Below are 26,688 nucleotides of genomic sequence, written 5' to 3' on the forward strand. Positions count from 1 at the left end.
GTCCCTGGATTTCTGTGTCATAGCTTGAGGACAGGTTTTTCAATGGCACACAGCACTGGCATATGTTTCATCACACTGATATTAATGGGATCACATTTCGGTCAAGGATTAGGGCTTTTGAGAGATTCACCTTTTTGTCTGCAGGAACGCTGTCTGTGTGGAGAGCGAGTCAGCGTTGCTTTCACCAGATTACGGCAAGCTGACAAACCGCACTTTGGAGAAGAGGCTTAAATTTTGGTTTTAACCCAGTTATTCAAGATGAAGATGCTGAAAACTAATAGAAGATATTGACATTGGAGGAAAAAAAAGTGTTACTGCGTTGTAGGATGCAATGGAGTTTGAGTTGCTCAGAAACATGGCTTTACTGTACAAARAACATCTATTTTTGCAAAAGCTTTTAAGAGATCACTTGCACTTAAATTCTAGCCTATGTTCCAGCATCCTGTCTTGCAGAGAAGAGGCTAGGTCTTCAGAGGAAAGGTTGCATTMAAACGTGGGCTGTTAGAATATGGCCAAATCGTAAGTCAGGCCTGTGTGGTCGCCGAGTGAAGGCCGGAGGGCTGTGTCCTGAGATAGCGGCCGCGATTCTGGCAGAGCGCGGCCCTGCGAGAACTGGAAAAAGTTGCAGTCCGTGAGAAATTTTTCTCTGGCTGGCCTGTCAGAAAGAGATCAACTTGATTTGCACCACGTGCCTGTCTTCAGGGGAAGAAAATAATACTAAAGAGCCTTCCAAGGCAACTTAGGAACTAAAAGTTCAAAACTGTCGTCAAGACACATCTAYATCACATAGTGTATAACCACGGGAAGACACTACCAAGGGCTGGGCTGTAGTCCTCGTTCCTTCTTGTTTCCAGAAAAAGACAAAAAAATGATTTTGTAAGATATACTGTAGCCAAACATAAATTCTACTTTAGTCAGGCACAAAAATCTTGGCCAAATAAAGAAGTAATTTAGGTAAAATGTAATATGCAGAAGCTAAAACTAGATGATAYAACAGCACTGACTAATGCTGTGAATAAATCTGTGAATTGCTGATCCTTGTATGGGTTTGTTCCTGTCTGAAAGTTATGCCATTTTATTTCTGTAGGCAATGCTCCTTCTATGGCAAATTTGTTCCTTAGAGGAGAAAGGGGGCAGTTCTTTTAACTGTGTTTTTTTTGACTTGGTTTCTTAAGGCAACAAGTCACATTGGAGCTCCTGTCGCTGGCTCGTTTGCAATGAGTGACAAATTTCATTTGATTAGATGGAGTTTTGTGAGCCTCAGAGGTATTAATTTCCTGGCAGCCGTGTGCGGCTAGATGGCCGCGTAGAGGCAGGATATACCGTTACCATCCTGAGCAGGGAAGAGGCKCCAGTGTTGTCTCGTATCCAGTTAGGGAGCAGGAGCGGGCAGAGGGAAGGGAGAAGAGGCAGAGCTGGTGTGAATACTGGAGCCCAGCGGTGTCGGCTTTGCCTCGCTGGACCTTAGGCCATGCCGGTGTTGGAGAGAAAGCCATAGGGAATTACTCGGTCCACTTGGATCTAGGCGTTCAGTGAACCAACAGCGCTAGTTATTTACTGCCACAGTCTTCAGGGTTCATCTCATGGTCAAATCCTCCAGCAAGCTGGAAGAGCAAGAGCGTCCAACTACAAGCAGGCTTTATAGTTTTAGTTGCTCTTTTCCATGTCTCCAGAGATTCCCAGTGGAGCTTAGCTCTTGAACTGCTCTATCTACAGCCCTCTCCACTTGCATTGATGTAGCTTGGCTTCAGGGTTTCTCCCAGCAAAAACCTGCTAATGTTGATTTGATATCTAGCTGGCTGTGCCAATCAGCAGTCCAAGGTCAGTCTAATCGAATGCGTTGGGGAGGAGAGGAAACCACTTCAAAAAGGTTCCTTTCAGCTGATAAATGTCATTAGCCTCTAATTACAGCATTCAAATAAATTATCCTTGTGCCCAAGGAATCAAATTACACAACTGCAGTAAAATCTTGGTTATTGCGTGAGCTGTGGTATCACTTTTTAAAATCAAAATGTGTATTTTAATTAGCCTAATTTTACTGCCACATTTCATCACTTTTGATTTACTTTCATTTTTCTCCTCTTTTTTCCTGTATTATTTAGTGGTCGGAAGAAGCGTGCGCAGCACACCTTACTCAGCGGGATGGATACCAGGCAGCTACTCAAGGACAGTTAAAAGATCAGCTGTATCAAGAAATTATCCATTACTTTGACAAGGGCAAGGTAAAAGGGAAGAAAAAAGCCCAAATATGTTTCATTGCTTTTCTTTCTCTAACTGGAAGTCAAACAGTAAACACAGCTTGCATCAAGTGACCTTCAGGGAGCTTTAAACCTCTTATAAGTTATGATTTGGAGTGTTTTATTTAAACAGTCTACCCGATAGCACTTAAAGATAATAGTACCGAAAAAGTAATAGTAAAAAAAAAAAATCAATGGTACATTTGTAAGTGCTGTGTTAAGAATAAATATATGTGCATACAATGCTATGGAGAGGGGGAAAATAGGTAGTGATGCATCTCATTTGGGGGGATTTATTTTCTTCAGCAGTTGCAATAGCTAGTGCTGTTACAGCTATTCTGGCTAGTGTTTCAGCTGCCCTGGCTTATTCTTGTGTATGCAAAATAATTTGCTCAGAGAATGGATGCCTGTGTGGTTCCTACCATAAAAAGGTGGAGGAGAGAACGATCACACGAGACTATTTCTTTGCARTTGTTTCTCTTCTGCAGGATGAATTTGGATTTGACGTTGCATGGTGGGAAGGGTGTTACCTGTCCTCAACGATGAGGGTTTGTAGCTCAGTAGACAGAACAAATTAGAGACATATCCATGTCTGGACATTTCATGCACAGAATGTTTAAATACAGAGGTGGAAATTTCTGCACTAGAATATTTCAGAAACATAAAGTCAGGTTTTTAAAACCAATTTTTGTTGCATCAACGTAGTGCAAATGAAAATGTCGTTTTCTGGGAGAACTTGAATGTTATCCAGCCACCCCATATTACCAAGTGAGTTTTAGCCAAGTCATATTAGTATTTTGATAGAAACTTTGTTTAAAAGGTCAAACAGTATACCCTAACTTAATGCCGTGTTTAGAAATGATTACTAAATGATGCTAGCAAGTTTTAATTCTAAATGGTCACAGGGCCAGGCTACTCGAACAGGAGGAGCGTGACTGTGTCTTGTAGCTGTCTGTGCCAGGTGCCTTTGTGCATGTACAAGGAATAGTATTTATCTCCATGGCACRCTTTTGCTTTCCATAAAACTTTTACTAACTCTTTAACAACTGTTAAGAAGAACCTAAWTATAATTTGGGTCATATTTGATTTAAAAGTAGATTGATTTTAATATTACACTTCTCTCCAGAAAGGAAAAGTCAGAAGTTGCATATCTTTATGTTGTTGCTTTACATTTTTATAGGTTTGCAGTTACTCTTTTATGATGCTGTATACAGTCGATGGGAATTGCTCTTCTGAATGCCAGGCCACTGCATTTTAGCTGTAAATTAAAAGCTATGGTTTCCTTTCATCTGTACTGAAAACAATCTATCKTAAGGTTGTATGCGCCCATTTCTGCTGATAGCACTAATGAGCTGTTTATATAAACAGCAGGCAAAATACCTGCTGCTTACTTTCCATCGGGTGCCACATTACACAGCAAGGCATCTACGCTTGAGAGACCGTTGTTGGGCTGAGCAAGCATTCTGAATTTTTTTTTTTCAGATTGTACAGCTAGAAATAAGAGGAGGACCTATCTGCTTTCAAAAGAAATAGCATTGAAAGTTCTGTGTCTACCCCTTTCTGTCATATTTAGATAAACAGTCTTCATTATTCTAAGATTTTTTTGTGGACTGTGAGATCAAGGGAACCACTGTAATTGCTTAATCCCATCTCCTTTGCACGACTTAGGTCATAATATTCCTGCTTAATTTTTTTGTGAGCAAACGATTTATTTTTAAAGCACTCTTTTCCTCATCAGCTGAGCTGGTGATAACAATTTTTCATACCCTTCAATGAAAAGAAAAAAAAAAACTCAATATACATTGAGAATATGAATATCTTCCCTGAATTTTCAGAAGTCAGGAAATCCAAAGCTAAGGCTTTCGCAGTAGAATTAAGGTATTTTTCCTCTGAGAGTTAAGATAATCCTCTCATTCGGGATGTGCTTACATGAGGTTAGATCAACTTTTTGTGTTTACCGACGCAGTTTGCAAATTTAGTCTGGCGGTTGCTTAAACTGTGCTGTTCCATGAGCAGTAACRCATCTGAAACAGCACTTGCTGTGCATTTTTGGAATACTACTGCGAGATACACTAACCCGCTCGCATCTTTTACCAGGCTTGCCCAGCTGTCTCTGCCTGGCGGTTCACTCTGTGTTGATCCCACCACTTTGCTTTCTCTTCCCATAAATTTATAAGAGATGTTAAAAGGCCTTTTTACACTGAAGAGCACGGAACTACTTCCAAGCCTTTACAGACGCTCCATAATTTTGGTTTTCCATTTAAAGTGGCTGTAAGAATTCCTTCCCCTCTGCTTCCCCTCCCACCCGCGAGACTGATGGGAAGCCGAGGACCTGCGGGGAGAGGTGAACGTGCCTAAAGGATAGCGTAGGGGGGAGCGGAGGAGGGGGATTTCTCAAAAGGCAGCACTTGGTATTAAAACATAGGCATTTTGTGTAACGGGAGACGTAGTTCAACCTCTCGACAATCACGGTCCCCTTTCTTTTCCTTGCATAGAACAACCATGAAACTTACYCCCCCAAAATTCACGTTCACAGTGGGGTGAATTTGCGGGAAGGTATAATCGTTTGTATTCGCGGTGCACGGAAAGGTACCACTTCTAGACCAGAAGTACCTGAGAGATTCAGGATATAATAAGCCTGAGTGGGGGCTTTCCCTGAATATCATTTTGGTTGAGYGCAGAATACTACCCTTTGCCGTGAATGTCCTGCTTTTGTAATTTGAGGCACATCTAGTATTCCTTGTTCGGATTTTCATTTTTGATAGATTTTTTTCTTAGCAGTTTTGCTTTTTGACTTATATTTGACCTTCAGGCCTGAAAACAATATTTTATAAAGCTGAAGCACATCCTTAACCTTTATTAAATTACCATTTACAGCTACAATTTCAGTGTTTTGCTCTCCTGCTTTATGAATTTGATTCCTGTTTCAGTAGTGCTTTTCATTACCCTTCTAAGCCCCTCCTTTCCAAAATGATATGTTCTTCCTTCCACACTTCCCTAGCGTTTGCATAGTTTTCCTTTTCCCCTAGATCATTCTCCTTCTTTGTGTTGCACTTTTCAGTCTCATCTTCATCTCTCTGGACTTATGCCCTTAAAAGCTTTATCTTCACATTTATCACTGCAGTCTAACTTATCCTTTGAACCACTCTGAAGTGTTTGCTCTGTCTCGCTATGTTTTGCTGAAGCCTTGTAATTTCCAATAAAGCACTTAATCCAAGGACTTTGCTGAAAATTGCTAGGCTTGAGCGTATCATGATGAGAAGAAAAAATAGTGGCAGAAATAAAGGCAGGTGGGGTGAAATTTCGCCTATGTGGAACCGTCAGTGTTAGTCAACGCTAATATATTCCTGAAGCCAAGAAATAGTCTGGTGTCATTGACAGAGGTATCGTTTATGAACAGACTTAGGTGGTCTCTGCAGCTCCAAGGGAAGCAGCAGCATTCTGATTCCTTCGCAGTAAAACGTACACACGGTAGCGTTTTGCGTTTGCCGGTGGCTGCCGCAGTCCATAAATCAGCTGTTTTCCACAGCTACTTCAGAAACCAAAAGTGCTCATCCCAGAGAGAAAAAAATAAATAACCGCACATTGCTCGCTTGCCCTCCTTCTTTCCCCCTCCTCTTTCCCAAAAGCTTTTGCTGTTTTGCTGGAGCCACMAAACACAAAATCTTCGAAATTTTTCAGTAAATGCCATGCTTTTGCCTCCCAATGCCTTCTGCAGTTCATGAGACCTGGCAAGAAATGCCTTTTTTTTCCAGCTAACAGGATACTGGAGAAATTTACCTGTTTGCAAAGAGTCAGTATAAGGCTTATGTCCAGCTTATATCTCGCTTCAGATCTTAAGCCCRTGCAGAAAGCAGACTGTCTTCAGAGATCAAAGATACGGTGTGTGATCACTTTCCAGGTGACGACAGCAAGTTGTTTTAAAGGGTTTCCAGCCATCTTGCACTTCTTAAATACAGTGCTAACAATGGAGAAATATAGTGTTTTAATGTTTCGTTAAGAATATTAAGCTTTCATAACAGTTATCTAATATTTTCTGAAGTTTAGACAGTGTTTATAATTCCCCTAATACTTCCAAATGTTGCATGATAATATTCTTATCCCTGAATATTTCATTTTTATTGGCTATTAACTCAGCAGGAGCTAAAAACTATCCTAAGATCCTCCGTTCCTGCTATTAAAGAACTCAAAAATGAGGTTGGACGCTGCAGTTCTTTCTGGGCAGCGAGTAATCTGAACTTCAAAAATAAATTAAATTGCAAATCTTTCCATGAAAAGATCTCCTCCTGCATCTTCAAAGTCCTCCCCATAAAAATTTGCAGCCTGTGTCCGCACAACTAAATTTAGGTTATGCATATTTTTCTTAGGCTTTCAGCATAAAAGAAGCATTTTTCTTCCRATATCACAAACCTTTCGCTTGTACCCTCTCCAGATGAATTGTTTCTTGCATTAATGAGCTGTACATCACAGAAATCCTGTGTTGTAGCTCCCTGTACGGCTCGTTCCTCCAGAAGACCTGCCATGTCCTAGGCAAACCTGGGAAAAGTTCCAGTGCGGGAAATCTGTGAGGCAGCAGATGGGGAGTTATTGACCTTCAAGAATATAGATTACATTTATCAGAATCGTTTGCCACCACCATGCTGTCCTCACCTGAATAAATTTACTCTGTAGTAAATAGAGAAATTTTTCAGAGGATTGTGCAGGGTATTTTAAAGGCACTGTTCCTGTTTGCTTTGTGACATTAAAAATAAATTACTGAGTTTGGTTTTATTTTCCTATTTCTCTGCACAGCAACACTGCAGGTATTTTAGTCCAGTTGAACAAACAATATAGAGAAAAGCCAAGTGGTTAATTGACTTGTGGACCTTGGAAGTTCAGGGCACTTGACATTTTACAAATTGAGTCTTATAATACAACTCCTCAGCACTCCTTTGCAGGATTGAACTGGACAATTGGATTTCAAAAGAGAGATGCTGGAGCAGAGAAGGATTTTTAAGAAGTAGCAACAACAAAAAATGAGTTGTTTACTCAAATTCCTTGGCTAGAGGAAGTTTAGACATAGGCAAAAATTGAAAGACTTATCCCCTAGCTGGGCAGTTCTATCGCGTGTTTGTAGTRTAATAGCAAAAGAGTGGTTTAATCTGTGATTTATACCTAGCGGTGTTCCATTTAAAACTGATCTTACAGAATACAATCAGTGTAACTTGTAAACTAACTTTCAGAGAATTTTATTAAAAGTAATTTCAGTAATTTAAGTCAGAAACAAATGCTGTTCATAGTATCCAGGTTTTTTCCCCTATTCAGCTGCAGTTACAGGTAAGGGAAAGGTTGAACGGAAGAACGCTGGGATTGTGCGACTGCTGGGTGTGTATTTGAGATAAACTAAATCTATATCACGTTTAAYTTGTGGATGCATTTTTTAGGCTCCCTGATCTGTAATATTTGTAAAAGTCAGTATAGGATCTACAGCTACGCCTGCCCCTTGGCTCCAGGTAGTGCCTGAGCATCGCTGCGCTGCCGTAGACGTCCATACGGACACGGTGCCGGCCGGGGCTTCCCGGGCTTCCGGGCCCCGCGGTGATATAAAGAGCAGCGACAGCGCGGGGACGAGCGGCTCTGATCCGCCCTGGGATCAGGAGGGCTGCRTAGCCCCGGTCGCGCGGCAGGACGCGGCGACGCTCGCGCCGTGCTGCAGTGTCCGTGCTGATTCCCGGTGCAAGAGGAGAACTGAGCCAGGGTGTTTGCAACGTTGGTGCAACTCTAAAACGATACGGACTACCATTTATTTCAAGTCCTTTTTGCCTCGAAGCCGCTTGACTTGGATCATCCATGACTGTGTTCGCAAAGGCAGAGAGAGTAGGGGTGCTTCTGTTTTGGAGGKCGACTAGTTAAATTTGGAGGGTGCAAAGAGAGAAGGGATGCAACGAAAATTACGGCAATGCTATTTTCTTTGAAATGAAAGTGTGCAAAAGAAGTTACGGGTGACTGAAGTTGAAGAGGAGGCGGCATTCAAAGCGGAGAAAGGTTAAATGATTTTTTAAAAGGGTTTGCTTGCTGACTTATCAAACAACKATGAATATTCGTTTACTTTCTATAAAGTGGTAATATATTGCTCCTCTGAGCCAAAATTAATCTAGGCTAAAATGTAAGAATATGCTCATTTTTTCACTAAATATTCCTTTATTCTCAAAGTCATGTTAATTTTATTTAGAGATAATAGAGTCTAGATTAGGCATACAATATGGGTAAAAACTTTGCAAATCTTCSATTTTCAAAAGTTCTGTTCCTGAGTGTAAGAACTGCCCTGTGACTGTCTGCAGATGTGGATTCCTTATTCTGGTGGTGGTGATCAGTCATCCTGATGCATTTTTTCATCTTCAAAGCACTTTATAAACACTAGGTAACTCATGCTCGTTCCAGTCCTCCTCTCTAGGAAAATAATATAGTGAACCCTGCTGTAGCAATGAGAAAAATCAGATAAACACTCAAATATCACCTGAAGTCACGAAGATAAGTCAATGTAGGTAGCAGAAGCAACATCTCATGAGCTCCTGTCTCCTTTCTGAATTAAATTATGTCACCRTTCAACTGCCGTTTGCCCAAGCATCCGTCCTGTTGGAGAAAATGCATTCGTTCTTCCCTAGGGTCAGAGAGATTTTTTTCTTTCGGATTCAGAAGCTCCCTTTTCTCACCTACCAGCAGCTTCTGGTGAAGTTCTTGGCCCGTATTTTTTTTCTTGCTTCCCTCACTTTGAGAGTATCAACCACGTGTCCCTGTGGCCCGTCTGACCCCTTAGCTGGTACGCAGGTAAGGTCAGTGTTGCCAGCATTCACAATAGTACGAGTCTTATGACTTCAGTGATTKGGTTTGGTTTTTAAAGCCCTAACATCTAGAATTAGGAAATTTCCTAAAGGTCTTTTATTTTTCACATTCTCTTGAAATATTAGTAAACATGATTTCAATTTGCAGATCGAAAGGTGAAGAAAATTTACCCAACATTTATTATTTTTAGCTTTGAGCCATGGGATTTTATTTTTTCTTTTGTGTATTTGGGGTATTTTGGGGGCCTTTTTTGTTTTGGTAGAATGCTTCTGATTTGTGCAGTGAAATAAAGCAGGTCTCTGTGGGACGGACACAGGAATTAGTTGCAGTCATGAAATTTTCCCTGGGTGCCATTCTCTCAGCTCCTCCCAGCATCTAGCTCTTGTCATCTCTAGAAAGCTGGTGATGCCTTGTCTGAAACTCAACCTTCTGGCCTCATGCTCTTCAAAGCCRCAGCCTGTATTTCACCAAGGCGAGCAATGTGTGGCATGATACTGAGAAAAGTATTAGGTGGTATGGAAAGGGAATTTAAATTTAAGATGAAGAGTAATATGAAACAAATTGATTTATAACTCATTCCAACTCTCTCTCTCCTCCCCTTTTTTTTTTAACAAAGTGAAGTCAGTGTTGCCAGCCAAATTTCAGCAGCAGAGACAGAACATGGATTTCCTGGTGTGCTAATTTAAGCACTTTTTTTGGAGCGGTGCTTTACATTCAAAGCAGAAAAAATGAAAAATACACATTTAAAAACATTCTTACTGCTCCTCATTAAGATTTTTGGCTTCTGAAGAGCTGAAGGATATTGTTAAATTACTTTGGGTCAGCTGAGACAGCAGCTGAATTTCATGGTTGAAGAACAAGAGAAGAAAAAGAGCCTATGGAAATATAATGAATATTTGTTGAAAGCAATATCTGCAAATTGCCTGTCCTGTCTAATATACATTATAGATATTAGAGAGCATAGGGTGATTAGAAACTATAATCAATCAACAACATTTGTCTGAAGTCCTAGGTTCTGGGTTTCTTGCTGRGCAGGCCACGTTTACACATTATTGGATCTCAAGTGGGACTAGCCGGAGTCATTTTATTTCTGAAATAATTTGATCATTTTACTTGGTTTGCGTTCAAGAGAGACATGTGTGGGTAACGCTCCCACAGCTGCTTCACATGTCTTACGCACAGTGTTTTGAGGCATGTGACACAATACATTTTACGGTGCTTTATTAAAATTTATTTTATTCCAGTTTTGTTGCTTAACCAAGGTGTGTAATTAAGGTTTTTTGTTTGTTATTTGGTATTTTTTTCCCAACAGATGTGGGAAGAGGCCATTGCCTTGGGTAAAGAACTTGCAGAACAGTATGAAAATGAAATGTTTGATTATGAACAACTCAGTGAACTACTGGTAGGTTTTTTTAAAAAATAACATATACACTGTAACAGATTTTCAAGATTTTAATTTTTAAGCTTTTAGAACAATATTGAAATTTTCTCTTATGTTAATAACATGCAAAAATAGATGCTTAGTTTGGGGGGTTTGGGACAAATGCTGATTAATTGACTACCACTGATGTGTCTGAAAAGGATATATTGATATATATGCTTTTAACCTGGATGAAAAAAAAATGCAAACTTGTTAGGCTGATTTATTTAGGATATAAAAGAAAATCTGGAATTTAAATATAGATGGGAACATGAAATGTCCCCATTCTCTTTCAAGTGTCTTTCCACATTCACATTTCTTTTTTTAGGTATGAATAATCCCCAAGCACTCACGTCTACAGTTGGTTATTTTTGCCCTGACATTACCCATTCGTTATGCCTGCACCCTTTTTTCGCATGCTCTGCTCCAAAGAGATAAACGGCAGTTGTCACTTTCAGTCCGTGCATCTCAACCAAGTTCACACAAGTTGGTTCATGTTTCCAGTTTGTTTCAGAAAATTTTTGGCTTTCAAATTTTTGATACGTTTTGTTCTCATTTTTTTCCCCTTTGCACTCACCAGATTACCTCTTCCTTAACTTTTTTATTGCTTCTCTGCTTTATCCTGGTCTATTTTAGCTGGACACTAACATGGTGTCATTGCACCCTGTTCGTCCACTGATGCTCAGCTTGAGGTTGCCTAGGGGCCATCTCTCCAAAAGCATTTGTTGGAGAAAACAGGGAAATCTCACCCTTCCCAATTTTATGGTTTCTTTAGTCCTTTTCTTTTGTTATATCCCTTCTTGAGGGTCATCTTTCTCGGGTAACAGGCATTTTAACTATATTTTGGTTATTTTTGGCTGTATTTGTTTAYCTAGCCAATGCACCTGGAGCCTGGTTTCACGTTGCTCTTTGTTCCAGGCGGTAAAAGATGTACAGATTTTGTAGGTGCTATGTTATTCAAGAAGAGCCTTCACTGGTCTGCTGGCTGTGCTGCTGACCCCAGAGCCCAGGATGCTGTGTTCAATATTGAATATGCTGCTTTTCGATATGAAAGTTCTTCTTCAGCTAGAGGTTATTGTCGTTTGTCAGATAAGATCATTCATCAGTAGACAGCTAATGTCCGAGTCCCTTCCTGGTAATTTTCCGTCATCTTTATGCTTACAAATGGAAATATGAAAAGCTTTTGTCACTGAGGCAACCGCTCTTTATCATACTTTATCCATTCTTTCGAGCAGAAGCTTGAATTTGCACTTTGTACATTGTAGATGATGGCCAAAAACATTGAGTTATGGATTTTTTTTTTCCTTTTCTCTCATGCACTACCTATGCCGTTATTTACATCAAGTGAAATAATTTCAGGAGATGCAGTGGTATAAACCTGATGTAGCTCATTTGCCCGTGTAAAGGAAGCGTGCCCATTTCTAACACGGGAAATGTAGAACTCACTCTTCTCGTGCTTGCTTGCCAAAGAACTGAGTTTACCTGTTTATTTAGCAGGAGAAACTGAATAYGGTATCAACGGTTGATACCATAGCSCATTGGATGTTGACCCATGATATGSGAAAGATCAAAATTCAATTTCCAGTCTCACATATCTCACAGGCTCTTCTCACTGGTGCATTCTAGCTCTCCTTTTTTCCTCGCAATAAAATTAAAAGGTTTTTGTTTCTTCCGGTTCTCCCTATTGTCTCTTTTGTTCGAGCAATATTAAATATTAGACTCTGAGACAATTCACAAAAAAAGTAGTTTTGCTACAGGTTTAACTGAGATACATACGGCAGATCTGGGTCGTTGTAGTCTTCTTGCCGTTTACTGTTATCTGTCGTACGGGAGTAATAATCAAGCTGTCCCAAAATCGGAATTCATTCTCATACGGAATGGAATAGGCTAAACATAAGTTAATGAAGAGATCATTTAAATCTGTATGTTTGTTATTATTTCATCATTTGAGATAAAGGATTCCAGTGTGAAAACAGATGGTGCCTGCCATGTGTRTATTTATTCCAAAAGTTGTATTTTTCTTCCATTTTCAACTGCATGCTTTCCATACACAAATAAATAGTTGTAAATATGGAATGGAAATACTAGAAAAATGTAACGAAATGCAACAGCTGACAACCGAGAAGTCAGTAGTGTGGAGATGAGCTAGCTTCAGCAGTAAGCAGTTTATAATATTTGCACTCMCAAGCCGTGTGTGCCGCCGTCCCGCCTGCCGAGGGAGGCGCAGTGTTTGGGGCATCAGCACTGTTGCTGCAGGGAGCCAAATCGCTGCCTTGCAATTTCTGCAGCTTCCTCAAGAGCTCGGGATTAAATACKGAGCTTCACCAAGATGAGCGTGAAAAGAATGGATACAGAGTCTAATATTTCAAAACTTGAGTTAATGTCTGTTAGAAAAGTGAACAAAAGGGGGCAAATAAGAGGCAGCTGTTACCTTCGAATTTCAGCTCTAACTTAAGCATAGGAAATCTGCTTTAAAGCGTGAGTGATTRAATGTGTTCCTTCTATTTATTTTTCAGAGAAAGCAAGCCCAGTTCTATGAAAACATTGTGAAAGTGATAAGACCTAAACCAGATTATTTTGCTGTTGGATACTATGGCCAAGGGTTTCCCACATTCATAAGGGTAAGTGTTCACCTTTTTCCGTGGATGATAGCCAGAGAGTTCGCCTCATTTGGAGGAATTACCGATACCAGTATGTTATTTACAGACTATCTGACACTGCTTTGCCTGTAGTGGTTGTGTTGTAGCTCTATAAAACAGACATTAGTTTTTCTTTTCCAGTATGGAATTAGTAGACTTTCTGTAGAAAAGCGTTTTCTTCAAACATACCCAATACTTTACACTTCTTCAGGATTCACATTGCTAGAAATGAAGATGTTGCCAGTCTATAAAACCTGTGAAATGGTGAAATTTTTGCCTGACAGGTAGATGTGAATGGTAGAGAAGTCTTTCTGTACGTGATCATATTTTCACCTGGGTGTCCTTTCCAGCAAGGTCTCTAAAATGGAAGTTGAATGTCACGGCGTCAGCTTTGTGTACTACTACTGCTTTTCTCTACATGCTATTGGCAAGGGTTTTTTGCAAGTTGACCACTTAAAGGAGCTGCTATTCACAGGAGATTTCATCATAAATATTCATGAGTCATGCATCTATTTGAAACAGAGGTCACTTAGTAGATGACAGTAATGGAAGGCTAGTATCATTTTAGATTTGTTCCACTGAAACTCGGATTGTTAYGGAGCTGAGCTAGTGGTTAGCTGGGGGACTTAAACATCTAAATTCCATCTGTATCATGAGCCTCTGGACTATGTCCTCTATCTGCTAGTCTGTGACATGGAAATAATACGTTAGCTATTTAGCTACTCTGCTGCTCATGTYTTAAAAGCTGAGGATTTTCAGTTTAGGAAGAATCTTTCTCCAAACCCCTGTGGAAGAGTTCCAGTAGATTAAGGCAGTTCAAGAGACAGAAGAATAAAATTACTTTTGCTCCAGAAGACTCGGAGATTCGGTCTCAGGGGCTGCTAGTAGGTTTCCTCCTGGAAATACTTGTTTAAGAGATGAGTTCCTGAATATAACTGAATAATTACATTTTAACACTCGCATATTATGGCAAAATACCAAGGGTAAGCCCAGGCAAATGCTGAAGTCGGACTCAATGGCTAAATCCAGTGAATGCTGATTAAGTTGTTTTTATCCATTTACTTGTGGTCAGCTGGTTCCTTTAGATGTATTTATGATGTATTAAAAGTGTGCAAAGTAAAGAAAAAAAAAAACATGATGATTTCAGAAGAGAGTTGTCTTAGAGTGATCCACTTAGAAATCTTGTGATCAGATATTCACAAAGACGCTTAAAATGTTTTTAGAAAAGAAGGGAAAGGCTTGCAAAAAACCCCAAGAAATAAAATATTTACTCAAGTAATCAGGAGTTGATTTGGAAGAAGTCTGCTGCTGTTCAAGTAAATAATTGGGACATTAGAGTAGTATTCTTTTCTCATTGGATCCAGCCTCAAATGGATTCCTGTGAAAAATAAACTAGGCCACTCCGGAGGTCTGGTGGAGTGGCAGCAGAACTGAACACATCACCTGCACATTGGTCTGTGTTGTGATTGGAATTAATCTAGTCTGAAATAGGAATTCACAAGAGTTTGTGGAATGTGCCCCCGTTCTGTATATTCAGAAAGCAGCTACTACAGTTCATGCTGATCAGTCAGTGAAAGCAGAGGGAGATGGCAGAAGGATCCAGTGTTTAATGTTGACTGGGAAAATCCAATAAACTCAGCCCAAGCATTCATTTCATGAACATACCTGAAGGTCACAGAATCCAGCAGTGGAGAAAATTTCTATATAATCCTATCAGCAAGCAGTGAAGTGTTGTCCAAAATCTTGGTCAAAATGGGGATCGGGGAGGAAATACAGAGTTAAAGCTAGGTAATGAAGTTTTTCATATCATATATGAGTCCTTTTCCACAAACTAACCATAGCTTATGTTAAAGAAGTAGAAGTTCTTGAATTACCCCATGAAGAAGCAGATGCATGTAGCTTGTAGTACGTTCTGGGGTGCTGCATTACAGATAGACTTATGCCGTTYATACTTCTGAGCTGAGAGGAAAGTGACCCTGGGCAGTTTCTGCCAGGCTAAGACTGTATTTTGGAGCATCCATTGTGTGCAAACTACTGAAAAAGATTTGGAGCTAAGCTCTGACATGCTAACCCACGCTGTTTGGTCTCCAAATGATGGCCAGGCAACTCTTGCCAAAGAGAATGTGACTGTTCACTGAAGTGGCAGGATCATCAGCACCCAGATCTGCCCTGAAGCTTAAGAAATACAATTCTGCAAATTGACAGAGCCATATGTTAGTAACAGACGCAAATCCAAGATGGTGTGCAAGCTACTGTGGTTTTTGAGTGAAAAGACTGATGCTAAAGAGATGACGATGCAGAAAGCTAAGAATTGCTGTCACATTTGAAATGCAAGTTAGGCATTGTACATGAAACATTCTTTTATCAAGTGTCAAACAACAAAAATGCTTGTTTGTGGTACATTAAATAAGAAAAGTTTATTAAGAATTCTTTAAAATCTGAATTGTCTCTTAGGTTATACCAGCCAAAAATTTGTTTATTATCAGGTAGGAAGGAGTCATTGTCGAGATCAACCAACCTGATTCTCTAGAAAATAATTGAATTAATATTTTATGCTACTCCTAAAGAGAAGGTTTACATTAACAGTGATCTTCAAGACTATGTTACAAAACGCGTGATGAAATCACAGATTTACAGAGAGTATTGCGGCCATGTTACCCTCTGCAGACGTGGGTAACGTCCAGTGAGCTAGAGCCGCTACCGAGAGCGTGTCCATCCTGGGACCGTCGGAGACGCAGCAGGCTGCCGCGAGCGTTTGAGTGGGGCGGCTGGTTGCAGCTCCTGCCCCAACCACAGTATTTACGTGCAGAAAATGTGCAGAGTACAACACGCAACTTTCCAGCCGGACCTCTATGTTAGGCTGTACAGTCTGAGGGATACAACGCAGAATAGTGTTAATCTGCTTTATTAATATTGAACTGCTTTTTCTCATTACAAGTGAATAACTTTCTTGTTAAGTTCAGGAAAACTTATGTTTTAATGAAGGCTTGAGGATTGGTCAGTTTGTAATAAATGAGCAAGAAWAAAATCTTAAAATTTGGCTATTAASTGCCTTGYTGAGTGAGAAAATTCTCAATGTAAGCTTTTTCTCCTATTGTAATTCTCCCTGTGAATTATAATACACTTCCTGGACATTTGCCCTTCACATCTTATTTTTTCAGATAGAGAGTATTATTTTCATCTATTTTGAGTTTCAACAGATAGCATTGCGGAACTGAACCTGATAGGGTAAAGGTAAATTATTTCATCTTTTTTTTTTTTTACCTGAATTCCTAACACTTTTTAAATAATAAATGCTATATAATCTTCTCACCAGGTATTCATTCTGAGATGAGTAGTAAAGTTAAGGTTGAGCATATTCAGACTCAGGTGTTGCGTTCACGTCAAAATTTACTCTAAGACTCAGGTGTTGCATTCATGTCAGAACTTACTTTAATATGTTTAATCGGTTTACAAATACGCATGTTTTCTTCAGAATTTGTGTTCAGTACGTACATGGACTGTATAAAATCTATCTTAATTTTCTTTATTGCTAGCRGAAGAAATCAATACATAGAAATAGAATATACTTAGTAATCTGAAAGCTATACTCTGTTATGACAACTGTATTCTGGCAAAATTCTAATAGACTAGTATGAAGTCCACAGTGTACAAGTCTTTCCAAAAAAAATTGGTATCCTTGGACCTACATACTGAAGTTGGCCTTGTTTCATGTCTATAGTTGCCTCTGCTCTCTTGCCTGCTCTTGTCAGTACCCGTTTAGTACGTATAGAGAGAGCGCCTAGGTCTCTCTGTTTACTTCTATTCCCTCCTTAACTTTGGAAGATGGATAAGAGGGCTTTAGGGAGATCTTGGATTTCATAGACAGTGTAATTTGCCTTAATACTTTTTCAGTGGGCCGCTGTGCCACAGATCCTCTAAAGCACGTGTTTAGATCCTGGGGAGTTCAGTGGGGCTTGCACATACGCTTAAAGGTAAGCGTGTGCTTCATGGTCCCAGTACTGAACTGGAGTTACGGAAACGCATCCCTGCCTTACCAAATTGAGGTCAAAATCTTGTAAATTATTGATGATATCATAATGTTAGGGATGAAAAATACCTCGTCGTTGGGACTGACATTTCAGCAATCCTAATTTGTTACTGTGAATGCTGCTGACAGGATTTTGCCTCTCGATTTGTTTCCAGAACAAAGTGTTCATTTACCGGGGCAAGGAGTACGAACGCCGCGAAGACTTTGAAGCGAGGTTGTTAACGCAGTTTCCAAACGCAGAAAAAATGAAAACAACCTCTCCACCCGGCGATGACATTAAGAACTCCTCTGGCCAGTGTATCCTTGTACCGCGGCGTGCAGAAGCCCGCACAAGTGCCTGTGTCTACGGCCGCGGGAGCAGGCAGATGTTGCCCTTCTGCCTTCATCAGTGCCGCGTGTTAATCTGGTTGTTGACTTTTCTGTCCACTTTTCAGTGGAACCGTCTGYTTTGCATGGTTGAAATTGTCTTTTTTTTTTTCCAGTTCTTAACCCTTGAATTCAGATATTCAGTGCTTTACGGTAAAGCCCAAACTTGATTTACCACCTAAATTTCACAAGCCAGTGTCAGAACAAATCGTGAGGTGAGTTTTGGTGGCTTTTGCAATTTTATCTGTCTCCCCTCTGATACTTAAATTAGTTTTTTGTGTAACAAATGTTAGATATAGTGAATAGGTCTTCCAGTCTGTCAAACAATAAATGAAAATAATTTATATGAGAAAGGAAAACTTAGCGAGGAGGAGTGTGTTGGGACTTGACTCCTTACTGTGACACCCCGGTTTAGTAGCTGCTATAAGTATGAATAAGTAATAAAAACTGAAGGAAGGTGAAGTATGGCTGCACGGACGTTTTGATCGGGGTCAGGATGAGTTTGTAGCCCCTCTTCAGACAGTAACTGTTTTAAGGTTGGATGTTGTCTTGTTTATTTGGATTACGTTTTGGGGAGGTGTGTTTGGATGTTCCTCTGTACGTRCACAGCCAAGGAACGCAGTGATGGTACTGATGTTTCATAGGTATTTTTCCTATTTTCCTATTTTTCCTGGGTCCTTACATAAGACCTAGAGGTCTTACGTAACCCACTGGAAAACACTCGTCCCACAGACGTTTTGTATTTGCACATACACTTTTTTTGCTAGAAATAGAGTTTAGCAACGATTCCTGAACTGAAAATATTTGATAATGATTATGCTTTTCTTTGCCTGAGATTTTCTTTCTTTTTCTTCCCCCCCCCTTTTTTTTTCAGTTTCTATAGGGTCAATGAAGTCCAAAGGTTTGAGTATTCACGCCCAGTTCGAAAAGGAGAGAAAAATCCAGATAATGAATTTGCGGTAAAGAAAAAGAAAGCTTTGGGTTTTGTTTATTCCCCTCCACTCTGAGAAGCTGAACCATTCTTTGTTTTGGTTATTTAAAAATAAATTCTAGGTTTAAAGGTGATTCTCTTTGCTAGAAGCTCAATAAAAAAAGCAATTTATCATGTTCTGTTCTATGCCAGTGGAAAAAAAATGCACAAAGCTATATTTAGTCTGTTAAAAACTGTTTTGAAAATGAAATTCAAATCTATTAGGCTTTAAAATATAGATGTGTCCTGCTGAAACCTGTCTTGCCATGAGGAGTCTAGTCAGGTGTCTTTTAAAACCAATCTTTTTGCAGCAATCCTCTTTTTTTTCTCCATATGTTTCATCTAATGGTCAATAAAACTCATCTGAGAACAGGTTGTATTCCTCAAAATGTTTACAACAGGTTGCATAAAATTGATTACCTTTCTTTTATAGACATCATTTTATTCACAGTGGTGCTAGTAGGAGCAGTTAGTAGTAAAGTAGTAGTAATTAAAATGTTAGATTCATTCATCATTTCTTAAACAAAGAACTTAGTTTTCTGTGTACTTTACTAACGGAATCTGTGTCCCGGTGAATGTTGAGTATTTGATTTTCAACCGCAAAGACTGAGTATTCATTCAGAGTGTCCTTTTGTTTCTCTGGCCTCTTTTGGTGGCTGTTACATCAAAGTGGCTGATCTAATCTGGAGGGGTGTAGCTGAGAAGGTAGGAAAGTAGGAAACCCCCTTTTTCTGAAGCCATAATGCTTTACAGTTTGATATATTTCTGAGCACAGGTAAAGTTTTTAGGCAGATGTAAATCATTTTGAAAACTCATCTTCTCTTACTGGGAGATGGAATAAACAATTCTGTTTTTAAAAAGACTCAGATAAATAAAATGAACTATTAACATATGCCAGTCTTCACAAAATCAGGTCAAGAGACATTTTTGACATCTGTTAGGAACCAAGTATGTAGACGTGAAGAAAAGTTAAATGCTGTTAAATCATCAGTCCTTAAATTCAAAACAGCAAAAGGATGTAAATATGCACCAAATAATTCAGGCCGAGGCCTCAAGGTCGGCAGGAGACCTCGGGAGGGTCTGGTCCAGCCGGCTGCTCAGGGCTTTTATCCAGCTGGGCCTTGAAATCTCCACGAATGGAGATGGCGCGGCCTCTCTGGGGATCCTGCCCCGCTGCTCAGCTGCTTTCATGGAAAAAGCTTTTCCTTATGTCAAGATGTTGTTTTATGGAAGATAGTCCTTAAAAGCTCTGGAAGTTAAACTAAAAAAATTACCCATCCCATAGAAGCAGGTGGATCTTTTACATGCTGTTTCCCTGCTAAATAATGTATCAGTGGCAGTGTGCCACAGCATCTTCAGGTTTAAAGCACTATTCCGTCGTSTCTCCAAGCAGATTCCCCGTGAAGCTTCCTTTTTAATGTCCGTTACACCGCAGTTCCTTCTGATGATGATGATGGTTTAAGTCTAGGTTTAAAATAAACCCTGTCCATCTGATAACGTGAGGTTTGTGTCACATTTGCAGAATATGTGGATTGAGAGAACCATCTACGTGACCGCCTATAAACTGCCGGGGATTCTAAGGTGGTTTGAAGTCAAATCAGTTTTCATGGTAAGATCAATTTTGCATCATTGTAATTGCATAAAAGAACGTGGTTTTTATACAGTTAGCGAACACCTGTGTTTCCGTACGACTGTGCTTGAGTGAACAGCCAATCAATGCGGCTATATATAACATCCGAAGGCAAAGGAAACTTGCTGGTTTGCTGCGGATGCGGGTTGTTGACTGTGGGTGGCTAAAATAATGCTTTTCCACTCCTGGTACAAAGAAATGAGTGTGCTCGAGTTGCCCTAAACTTCAGGACAAGGCCTGAAATGCTTTTATAAAGTACTCCTACCTTTCAGCAGGTGAGCCTCTAAAGCTGGTGGTGCTTGCTGTGTCCTGAAATGAAGGAGGACCTGGATGCAGTGGGAGAACCCTGTTGTATAAAAAACAATCTGCATTTTGGAAAAGAGAATTTAGGAATTGTGATTGTAATTTATGCAAARTATACCATAAACCAGCTGCATCATATGTGTCTGAATTTCTTCTTTACTTTTCATTTGTGATTAAAGATTCTTTTCATGTTGCTCTTRTTCCATAGTTAGTTAAAATATACCCTAGCAACCTCACTAACTCCAAARTATGCATTTCTCTGGTTATACCACTTACACTGTTTAGATAAGACATGGCCATTAAATGTCTTAATGATTAAATTATTCTTATGCAGCTATAATTTTTAAGTAGCAATAAAAACATTGTTACTGCAGTCTTTAAATCTCCCTTGTGAGGCTTATTTTTAAAGGGAAAGAACAATTTGCATATGATTAATTAAAACCTTTTTCACTGCTCCACTGAGGTTATGTTGGACAGTTGTATTGAGATGAACAGAAGTAATGCAGAAAATTACTATGGTATCTATAGTAACAGAATATAAATGTGATATTTGACAGTAATAGACAACTGTATAAAAAACATTGAATTTTTAATGAATTTTGCATTTTCAATATAATCCTGATAAGAGAAGATTGCATTTATCTTCCTGATTGCCAAAAGTGTTGTTTATAAGGGCTGGCAAATCTGAGGAAAGTCCCTTTTCCTTACGAGTTAAGAATGGAGCCTGACAAGCTGCTTTATGCAAGCAATTTGTATACATGCACCTTTAACGCTATGCTTGTCACAGAAATGCGCATAAATCCTGGGAGAGTGCTTTCTATAAGCTTTTTGTAAGTAAGGATTATATTAGTCACACAGTTGAGAAATGATACGGGAAGGGGACTTAATAATATGTGGGAAGACAGCAAAGGATAACTTTTGACCGGGCTCTGGYGTAGTTGCTACAAAATTGGTATTGACTTTCTTCAAGATTGCTGTCAGCKACAGTGCTAGAAGTGTGATCACAGAGTCTGCATCTCCCTTAATGCTAAATTTTGATTATGGATACAAATATTATTGCTGTTATACTAAACAAAGAGGATTAAAATACCTGTGACAGTTTAATATTTTATTGATGAAATTAGAACACCTTTAAATGAAAAGGTGAGATTGTAGCAAATCAGTGATGAAAGAGGCCTGAATAATTTAATAAGTTCAATTATGTTACATAAGCAGTAGAARTGTGCATCATTTCCTCAAATATATATATTTTTTATTATTTATTTCTGAGCAATTTTAGCTAAACCTTTTCAGTTTGTTCATTATATAAAAGGAATTTGTTGTGTATATTCATTATTCTGAATCTAATTTGCTTTAGTTGGCCCCAAACAATTTTAGAGGAAAAATTTTTCTGAGGAAAAAATCTGAGAAATTGGATTTTGAATTATAGTTAGTGAGGTTAAAAAAGCGCAATTACTAATCTATACTTTGTTTTGATGTTTAATCTTTAAAGTGTTGCAAATACGTATCAGGAGCGTGTAATTTTTTCTTTGCCATAAATAGATTGTTTAGTGCCCAGAGTTAGCAGGCTGCTTGAAGGAAAGTTCATAATTACAAGTATAGAAATTTGTAATAAATAGCTTTCAACGAGGTCCAAGGCACAGTTTATAGCAGGCTGGAAACTACAACCCTCCATCTGCTTTTAAAACAGAAGGCAAGAGGATTGTCCAAATGCTGAAAGAAAGGAGAGCGAGGAAGAAAGCCGTGATTGCTGACATAGAAAAATTAAAGAGACGTCTGTCAGCTCAATGAGTGCTAATTTCTATAGATATTCAAGAGCTTTAAAAGCAATGGTTCATCARCAAATTACTGGATGGCTATAAACGCGTTAATAAAAATGACAAGAGCCCTAAATTTAGCATGTGATGTTCACAACACAGCTCCAACAGTTCTTGAGGACTGAAACGCCGAATAGGGTCTCACTTATTTTGTCTGACTCTGGCTGTCAGAGGCCGTCCTCTTGCAAGCGTTTGGGTCTGTGCTGGGCAGCAGATGTAACAGCGCCGATAGGCTTGTTACCTTCCCTCCTTAAAATAATTCACCAGGCATACTTTTAAAAATGCTAATTAAAACATCCTTGATGTAATCAGATGGCAGGTGTAAGAGTAACAACTAAAAGTATTTGATTATAAGTGGTTCTCAGCAACACGTTAAGCAACTGATAGCTAGGTAGAAGTGCTGCTTTGTTTATGTAGCATTTATGTAAATTAGGGTGTAATCAAATATACACTTGCATTTTCCTCACAGGCCCCAATTAACCTTTCTTCTCTATTCCTACCACATTATTTTTTAAATGCAAGTAGACTGTGACTTCAGTCTTCCAGTGAGGCCTTTCTGTATTGTGGCTTCCTGCTAGTTAGTGGAGGGTTTTTTAGTCCACTCACTAAATATGCATATTTGAGGTACATTTTAAGTATTTTAACCTATTTGTCAATATAAACAACCACCATTGCCACGGACACGGTATCTGGTCATACATAGTAGCTGGAGATCCGTCRGTTAAAATAAACCAAGTTTTACACAGTATGAGAACTACTTCACCCCATTAAGGCATTGGAGGATTGCTTTTCATTGAARTCAAGACTACCTGAGAAAGAAAATTTTGTACTTCAGTTATCTAAGTTAGGGAGAAGAAAACGTGACCTTGTGGAAGAAAGTGTGGTGTGTAGTGTAGAAGCCATCTCGTCAACATACTAAATTCTATTTCCCTGGAAGTACACCARAATAATTCCTGCAAAAATACCTTCTTGATTTTTGAGCTTCTTAAGACTACTTTTTCCATCAGAAAATGCACATTAAGTTCTTTCTTTCTTATTGTTGCATTAAGCTGGATTTTTCTTCGCACTTCTAAAACTTAGGGTTAATTTGTGGTGTTCTCCATAATCTTTCAAAAACATCTCATGAGTTCTGTCAGAGCCTTTCTAAATTTTTTGCTTTGTTACACTTCTGAGATCTAWTCTCTACTTTAACAGTGAAGTGCATTTGACTTTCTCCATCAATACTGGTAATCGTACTAGTTATGATATGGATAGGTAGATAGATAGATAGATACACCGAACACCTAACTGCCCAACATAACCCTTTCTATTGWTTACTAGTTAAATATCTTTTCTGTGRAACTTCTGAAATGTTTCAAACCATGGTGGTTAGCTAGACAGCTASCTCTGTTGAAGTGGCCTGGCCAGTWAAAGCTCTATTCCTTAATTAAAACCTCCTTTTGTTGTTTTTTTAGGTTGAAATCAGTCCACTGGAAAATGCAATAGAAACTATGCAATTAACAAACGACAAGATCAATAATATGATTCAACAGCATCTGAATGATCCAAATCTACCTATTAACCCTCTGTCTATGCTTCTTAACGGCATTGTGGATCCTGCGGTCATGGGAGGGTTCACAAACTACGAAAAGGTAATGTCAGAATCACCTGTCCTGTCCTGTGTCACCTCTTTGGACCTGGACTCTCCTGTAAGGCTGTGGAAAGCGTGTGCATGCGCATACCTGTGCGTGTTTGCGTTTGCGTATGAGCAACACGAGTATTATACACGCTCTGCAGAACGCTGCCTAGAACCTACATCTTTCAATGCCTTCTGTGTATTTCTGATATTTCTGGATACATTTTTGCCCTTCCAAATTTGAAGTAAAAGATGTTTAGCAGCAAGCATATTTTAGCTGCCAGAAAATTCGTGTAGACATGTGGTGGATGGTTGCTCACTGGAGTTACAAAGCGAGATGGATGACATCTTAAATGCGCGCTCTAATGCAACTGGACATCGGAGCCAAAGCAGGAATTTCTGGGTGAACTTCAGTGACAAAAGTAGCTGATTGCAATTTTCTCATTTACTTTCAAATACATGAATTTGTAAGGATTAATCAAGTAAAAGAGATGACTTCTGAGATACCAGCCAGTTGCAAATCTCTCTGAATCATCTTAACGGCTTGTTACAAGTAAATTGTTAAAAGTTATATGGAACGAGATACTAATGTCGGGAAAATAAACACTTTATTAATTATTCCTGTTGTGAAAATTAACCATATTAAGCTGGCATACACAGGCAACGTGTCTTAATAACATAAATTAAGTAAGTACATGCTGACTTAAGCTGTCATCAGATTGTTTCTGTCCTTCAGTAATTCTGGCCCACTTCATCTACTAGGAGCTCCTCTGCAAGAGTAATGCACAGGCCGAATTGCTCAGCGGTGCTGCTCGCTCGATGAGCAGTTTGGGTCTTCTTCACCATGCAATCATCTGCCCACTTTACTGATCACGAAAGATGGATATCTTGATCTTAAGATATTGTTAAATTCTCTCTCTCTTTCCTTGATTTTCAACTCGTATTTGTAGTTGTTACTGCTATTTTGTAACGCTGTTTGATTCATCTATCTTTGCTTCAGGTAATTCTTCCTTAGTAGCAGGTGTCAATTCATTTTCTGAAAAAAAAACTGCTCATTTTTCTCTCCTATCTAGGCATTTTTTACTGAAAAATATATGCAYGAACACCCAGAAGACCATGACAAGATTGAAAAACTGAAGGATCTGATAGCTTGGCAGGTAAAAATTTTTAAGTCAAGTTYGTCGGGGCCAGCTGCCCTGCAAAGACAGCTTAGTGTCATTTTTGAGAAAATTCAGACATCAAACTGTTCACCCTGTATACACTTCTTCGGCATTTACACTGTCTTGGAACATGAGCTAAAGTTCATCTTTTCAAATATGACATAATTTGTCATTTGATAAACCCACAAGTACCAAACATGATTAACCTTTCTTTTTAAAMCACAATATAGTGAAAAAATATCCCACGTCCCTGAAATGAGAAAATATCTTGTAATAACGTTGGTTAGCATTACTGGTAAGTCGGTTTTGCGTTTTAGTTTCCTGAAGTTAATTTCATAAATCGAAAAGCTAAGGGTTGAAATGCGTAACCCTGAATCTCACCTTCTCCTCCTACACACCGRCAGTTTCTTCACAGGTTCTCTTCTTTCTTCAAGCAGCATATTTTGCTTTTATTACGTTGTAAGTGTACACTTACAGTACCTTTTAGCACAGAATCTTAAATGTGGGAATTGCTAAAATTAACTTCCATGTGGAACTAGATAGTAAATTCATCTAGATGTTCTGTGAAATGTTTGATGTGCTCTCTGTGTAACTTAGCATGGTATAAAAATACTGCTGCTCCATAAACGCCCTAACGTGTGATGAAATCACCTGGTATTTTTATGATTATTGGCCAGAGCAAAAGTCACTTAAATAGAAGTTCACACAGGTAATATTTTCTGAGCCAGGAATAGTGCCCGGATTTGCAGACCAGTGCCGGAAACAAAGCAGGATCCTTCTTGTGACAAGAACTGGATTTCCACGTACTGAAAAAAGAATATTTTGCGGGACAAGCAGGAAACAATTCCAGTTTTGTCCCGTAGCAGTATGCTGACCTTTTTTCAGTGGTCTCAAGAGAATTTTCTGATAAGTAAAAAATGCCAGTGTGACTAGGAATGTTTTTCCTCCAAAAGAAGAAAGTACATCATTGTCTTTTTATATTCAATTCTGCCTTTGTAATAAAGGAGAAAATTTACATTTCTAGAGGATTCAATTTTAGAGGTAGTAAAACCAAAGATACAATACTGAAAACAAAAAACAAAATATTCCTCTGAAGGTCATAAAACGACCACTGAATAAAAACTCTTTTGGTCTGCCAAAATTCTGTCTATTTATTTATTTTTTTTCCCTGGGAACTTTTACAGAAGATAGGATTCTAGGAGCTTTTAAGTTCTGTAGAGGAAAATAATTTGATCCCAGAAGACTAACTTTCTGTCAGCTCTGTCTTTTCCTCTAATAGCTATATTTTAAATGAATTACAGACACGTTTTTCCTCAGCAAAGATTCACTTTGCTGACATTTGTGTATTAAAATAAGACTACTGTTTCAAAATATGTATTCATAATCACATTTTATTTTAATTATTCAGTGGTTTTAAGTACATAATTTCCCATCAGTATTTTAATTCCAAACAATAGGAACCGAGAAAGAGGGAGAGAAACTATTCATTATCTGAAATGCTTTCCACTGGAAGGTCCAGCCATTTCACGGTGGAAATCAGTGCTTTTTGAATTYGCGTGGTCTTTTGGTATACATRTTGTGCAACCTAAGACTTAAACCTCTTCTAAAAATATTTCACAGTTTTCACAATACATACAGCATAACGTTATAGGAGGGAGGGAAGCTTACTTCTAAATATT

General features: G+C 38.9%; 1 protein-coding gene across 1 annotated transcript in view; it reads left to right on the forward strand.

Annotated features, from left to right (window-relative positions):
• The window catches only part of DOCK1 (dedicator of cytokinesis 1), a 332,981-nt gene that overhangs the window by 274,414 nt on the left and 31,879 nt on the right, over nucleotides 1-26,688 (forward strand). The window contains exons 38-46 of the mRNA XM_085299124.1: nucleotides 2,103-2,222; nucleotides 10,372-10,461; nucleotides 12,996-13,100; nucleotides 17,304-17,445; nucleotides 17,651-17,729; nucleotides 18,389-18,473; nucleotides 20,007-20,093; nucleotides 23,689-23,865; nucleotides 24,923-25,006. Coding sequence (XP_085155250.1) covers nucleotides 2,103-2,222; nucleotides 10,372-10,461; nucleotides 12,996-13,100; nucleotides 17,304-17,445; nucleotides 17,651-17,729; nucleotides 18,389-18,473; nucleotides 20,007-20,093; nucleotides 23,689-23,865; nucleotides 24,923-25,006 — 969 coding nt within the window. The remainder of the gene's footprint in view (nucleotides 1-2,102; nucleotides 2,223-10,371; nucleotides 10,462-12,995; nucleotides 13,101-17,303; nucleotides 17,446-17,650; nucleotides 17,730-18,388; nucleotides 18,474-20,006; nucleotides 20,094-23,688; nucleotides 23,866-24,922; nucleotides 25,007-26,688) is intronic.

Source organism: Rhea americana, unplaced genomic scaffold (genome assembly GCF_003343005.1).
Source record: "Rhea americana isolate MKP2758 unplaced genomic scaffold, rheAme1 scaffold_145, whole genome shotgun sequence".
In the NCBI taxonomy this organism is placed as follows: domain Eukaryota; kingdom Metazoa; phylum Chordata; class Aves; order Rheiformes; family Rheidae; genus Rhea; species Rhea americana.